This window comes from Coregonus clupeaformis, unplaced genomic scaffold (assembly GCF_020615455.1).
Source record: "Coregonus clupeaformis isolate EN_2021a unplaced genomic scaffold, ASM2061545v1 scaf1692, whole genome shotgun sequence".
Taxonomy (NCBI): Eukaryota; Metazoa; Chordata; class Actinopteri; order Salmoniformes; family Salmonidae; genus Coregonus; species Coregonus clupeaformis.
The window spans coordinates 53,644-59,190 of NW_025535146.1; the positions used below are offsets into that span (position 1 = coordinate 53,644).

At 49.6% G+C, this 5,547-nt stretch overlaps 1 protein-coding gene across 1 annotated transcript; it reads left to right on the forward strand.

Moving 5' to 3' along the window:
- Positions 1–283: 283 nt before the first annotated feature.
- Positions 284–3,555, forward strand: LOC121544227 (retinitis pigmentosa 1-like 1 protein). Its single transcript, XM_045218622.1, has 5 exons — positions 284–1,218; positions 1,508–1,822; positions 1,895–2,233; positions 2,361–2,555; positions 3,013–3,555. Exons 1-5 carry the CDS (start codon positions 529–531, stop codon positions 3,553–3,555), a joined length of 2,082 nt encoding a protein of 693 aa, XP_045074557.1. The 5' UTR covers positions 284–528.
- The last annotated feature ends 1,992 nt before the right edge of the window (positions 3,556–5,547 follow it).

Genomic DNA, 5,547 nt, shown 5'->3' on the forward strand with positions numbered 1-5,547 from the left:
GGCCAGTGCTAAATCCACCAATCAGACACCGCCTGCCACCACCGAAACCACCAAGACCAAAGAGGAGTCTCAAAGTAAAGCCGCCAGCCGAACTGCCAGCAAGGCTACACACAGAGATGATGATGTCAGAGATGATGTCACAGAGAAGAAAGCTCCCAGCGTGCACACTAGAGACTCCAGAGCTGCTTCCTCCGCCTGCTCCACCAGGTCAAAGGTGAAAGTTCAGAAGGCCAGCGAGGCCCAGGACGAGGAGAGGCCAGAGACAAGGCATCCTTCCTACAAGTGAAAGGTCACAGGGTCAGAGCTCAGAGTAACACGGGCAGCGTTCGCTCTGTGAAAACCTCCAAAACTGAGAAGATTGTAATCAAAGGGAACTCCAGACCAAAGTCAGCCAAAGCGGGAGACCCTCTCTCCCAGTCCCTCAATCCCCCCGAGGGCTCCAGACCCACCATCCAGCTGGGGACAGCCAGCGTCAGTGATAGCCTCCTCTCCCAGTCCCTGTCAGCAACTGACCTGCTCAGGGGGAACATGGCTGCCTCGCGTCCCTCCAGCCCTGCAGGGTCAAAGGTTAGCATCACTGATAGTGGGAAGAGTGGGAGTAGCCAGAGGAGCAAGAAGCCCAAACAGGAAGAGGAGGAGATAGAGGAGCTGGATCCCCTCTGTCTACCCAACACCTCGCCCAATGACGTCGTCAGTGATTGGCTGAGAGGCATCCCTGCTGACAGCAGCATGGATAACCCTGAAGACGAGATGAACGAGGGAATTGAGGAGACAGAAGAAAAAGGAGAGGAAGGAGAGGAGAAAGGAGGGGAAACAGAGGGACAGGGAGGAGAGGAGACTGAGGAGAAACAAGAACCGGTTGAAACCACAGAGATGGAGCAGGAGAACACGGCTGAAACAGGACAACAGGAACAGGAAGTAAAGAAGGCTGCCCAGCAACCAGAGGAAGAGGGAGAGGTGAAAGAGGAGGAGGAAGAAAGGGAAGAGGAGGAGGAGAAGGAGGTGAAAGAAGAAGAGGAAAGGGAGGAGGGAGAGTGCTCTGAGTGTGCTGACTGCTGCCCTGACCCAGCCCCGCCCACCAATGACATCACTTCTCCTTGTCATCCCCACCTGTTCCTCAGCAGCGAGTCCGAGCTGCCCCGGAGCTGCCACTCATCTGTGGCGGTGATGAAGGTTCTACTGAGCCCTTCACTGGGCCGATGCAGCTCCCTACCCGAGGTATTTCCTGTTTCTAGACTTTTACTCACATACTTTTACTTCCCAGTGAGCACAAGACGTTCAAAATACATATTTTCAATGTATTTTCAACTTACATGTCTTGTACTCATAGGGTTATATACTTTACAGTATAGTTTTACTTATATATTGCATACTAATAACTGTTATTATTTGAATACTTTTATTGTCATATTCACATGGTTTGTATGACTTTCAGGGGGAGAAAAAATAACTTTTTGATATGATTTATTCCTAATCCTTAATTCTCCCACCTGTCTCTTTACTCCAGATAGGTTCTGTGTACGGACGCAGACTGAGCTCCTCTGCTAAAGGTCTGCTGGACTGTCTGGCCCAGCTGCAGCTCATCGACCCGCCCACTTCTCCAGCTGCAGACCCGAGCCCTGACAGGGGCCAGAGTTACCAAGAGGTCATGGATATACTACAGTCACTGTGGCTGTCCGAGCCTGAGAAGGGGAAGGAGGACGAGGGAGAGGAGAAGGAGAGGCTGAAAGACTCTGGTGTGGACCTGACCAGCGTCTCAGCAGGGTCTGGGGGTTCTGGGAAGACCAGACCAGATGAAACAGCGGGTGACATCACTCTCATAGCGGAGGGAGAGAGAGGGGAAGGAGAAGGAGAGGGGGAGGCAGGAGAGGGGGAGGCAGCTGGAGGAGGAGAGGAAGCAGCATCACCAGCGGCGACCCCAGACATCACCAGCCGAGTGCGGGGCAGCCCAGGGGATGATGAAGGGAGAGGTGAATTGCTGCAGACCCCTGAGAGCCTACAAATCCCAGGGAGCCCGTCCTCTTCAGACAGCACAGCCTACAAGTCCCCCACTGACACAGAGAGAGACACCCCAGAGGACACCCCCAGCTCAGGGACACCCCCATCAGTCCAGAGAGCGCTGCTCACCAAGCGTGTCTCACAGGACCCTGACCCGGTCTGGGTTCTCAACCTGCTGAAGAAGCTGGAGAAACAGTTCATGACCCACTACGTAGACGCCATGGCTGAGTTCAAGGTACTGCTACAACAGTAATAAAAACCACAACAACAAACACAACAGCATTAATAATAATCATCATCATGAAAATCATAAATACGTTTTTTTATGGATAATCTTTGATAATACTGTTGTGTTTGTGAAGGTGAGGTGGGACCTGGACGACAATGCGATGTTGGACGCTATGATCACTGAGCTGAGAGACGAGGTGAAGAAGAGGATCCAGACGAGCATTGATCATGAACTGAGGAAGATCCGGGGGCGGGCAAGCCGGGGGCCACGCCCCCCTAACCTGTCCCGGGAGTCAGCTGAAACAGACCAGAGGAGGCGGAGATTAAAGGTGAGTGGGGCAAACCCCTGAGGTTTCTAAATCAGTTAGTGATTCTATTGCTCTTAAAGTTTAACAGCTTTAAAACAAACTTTTAGTAAGATTTGAAAGAGATTTTAGCAGTGAACTTTTTTTCTACTTACCCAGAGTCAGAGGAAATCATGGATTCGATTTGTATGTCTCTGCGTGCAGTTTGAAGGAAGTTGAAGGTAGTTTTAGCGTTAGCACAATGAATGCTAGCATGCTGATCCCCAAGACTTCCATTCATCGCGCTAATTCTAGTTAGAAACTTCCTTCAAACTGAACGCATACACATTTCATCCATGAGTTCATCTGATTCTGGGTAAGTAGAAAAATCTTGCACTATCCCTTTAATACATAGTGTTTTAATTCCTACTTTATTGTCAACTGTAGGCCCTATTGCCATATTATAAATGCACTCCAAATAAAGTTAGACTTTGCTTTGAAGGTCATGAAGGTCCAGTCGGTGAATGAGAGTGATGGAGAGCAGGGTTCAGGCGATGTTAGCGACCAGCGCAGCGAGGACGAGTACTGTCCCTGCGACGCCTGCATACGGAAAAAGGCGGAGGCCCAGGCAATCAAAATGGAGGCTGTGGTTGCCAAGGCGCCGGTGATGATGGCGTTTGATCTGTGTAAGATCCTACGGATGAAGAAAGACCCAGAGCCTCCGGCGCCCCCTACCCCCAAGGAGGGGAAGAACAATGACAACCTGGAAGAGGAGGAGAAGAAGGAGGAGGAGGAGGAGGAGCAGGTTGGGGATCTAGAGGTGGTACACGAAGACGAGGAAGACAAGGAAGAGGAGGATATTATACCAACTGTTGTCATACAGGAAGCTATCCCTGAGGAGGAAGAGGAAGAAGAAAGAGTGACTGGGGGAGAGGAGGAGGAGGAGGGACAGGAGAGTGATGGAGCTGAGTCTCTGATTGGGGAAGTAGAGGAGAAAATAGCTGAGGAGATAGAAGCTGAAGAACAGGAGGAGGACGGAGGGTAGAGGGAACTGAGGATGAGGAGGAGGAGGAGGAGGAAGAAGGAGAGACGGGAGAGGGGAGGAGATGGGTGAGGGTGAGGAGGAGGGGAGAGGATAAGGAAGTAGAGACTGAAGAGGGAGCAGCTGAGGAGGGGGGTGGAGAAATGACTGAAGGAGAGGGAGCAGTGGAGGAGGAGACAGACAAAGCTGAAGAGGAGACAGAGGAGGGTGGAACAGGAGAAGAGGAGGAGGAGGAGGAGGAGGAGGAGGAGGAGGAGGAGGAGGAGAGCAATGTGGTGTCTGAATTCAAGGTGGAAGAAGAGAAGGGAGAGTTGGAGAATGAAAACACAGCAGGAGAAACAACAGAGAAAGAGAGTGAAAAGGAGGAGGGAGAGATAGGAGGAGAGGGAGAGACAGGAGGAGAGGAAGAGACAGGAGGAGAGGGAGAGACAGGAGGAGATGGAGAGACAGAGGGAGGAGAGGAGGAGACTCCTGAGGAAGACACAGAGGATAATGTGGGGGTGTCAGCAGAGGCTGAGGATGAGGAAGAGGGAGGAGAGGAGGAGATGCCGGAGAATGCTGTGGAGGAGTTTAATCCTGAAGAAGATGGCGGTGAGGAGACAGAGGGAAAGAGAGAAATCCCTCTGATCCACCAGATGACCAGAACCTCTGTGGAGTCCCAGCCAGGATCAATGGAGAACACAGACCCAGATTCACAAATGTGCTCCTTAACCCTGATAGAGCCCAATGAAACTGTCTCTGATGGACACAAGATGGCGTCTGCGGGGGAGGGGTCAGGGGGGAAAGGCCAGAGGAGGAGCCGATCTCCAGCCAGAGCCAAACGCAGGAAACCAAAAGAGAGTGACATAGAACTGGACGTCCAAGATCTGTAATCCTCACAGGACATAGAACTGGACGTCCTAGATCTGTAACCCTCACAGGACATAGAACTGGACGTCCTAGATCTGTAACCTTCACAGGACATAGAACTGGACATCCTAGATCTGTAACCCTCACAGGACATAGAACTGGACGTCCAAGATCTGTAATCCTCACAGGACATAGAACTGGACGTCCTAGATCTGTAACCTTCACAGGACATAGAACTGGGCGTCCTAGATCTGTAATCCTCACAGGACATAGAACTGGACGTCCTAGATCTGTAATCCTCACAGGACATAGAACTGGACGTCCTAGATCTGTAACCTTCACAGGACATAGAACTGGACATCCTAGATCTGTAACCCTCACAGGACATAGAACTGGACGTCCAAGATCTGTAATCCTCACAGGACATAGAACTGGACATCCTACAGTAGATCTGTAACCCTCACAGAACAGACTGAGTCACATAAAGCACTTTATAATCCTCTCTATGGGTTAGGAATATCTATACTGGATGTATTGCACAGGTGAACGTGGATTCTGCCAGGTCCGAGTAGCATATACTGGTTAATTTAATCAAAGGGTTTAACTGAAACTTGAAACAATCATAATATTATGAAAACTATAAGATATCATGTGAAAATTATATTTGTATATTTCCAGAAACAATTGTATTTATGTATGATTATATTTTCATGGAGTGGTGTATATTCTGTACTGTATGGAGGGGTGTATATTATGTACTGTATGGAGGGGTGTATATTCTGTACTGTATGGAGGGGTGTATATTCTGTACTGTATGCTATGAGTATTTCTGCTTCTGAATAGGTGTGTTGTTAAACAGAATGTCACTCTAGAGTAGTGCTCCCCAAACAGGGCTCAAGCGGAGACCAATTCCTCTTGCGTCCCAGCCTGAAATATGGTATAGTTTGGGAAGCACTACTCTAAGGATAACCTGAATATATGTACACAATGCTGAGAGCACAGGGTACTGACATCACATACAGGGTGGCTTCTATCACTTAGCTATAAACATATACCTCCCTGTGACAATAGGTATTGGAGGAATGTATTCAAAGTAACCAACAAACCACATATTTATACTTTATGCGATTATTGTAGTGACAAGCT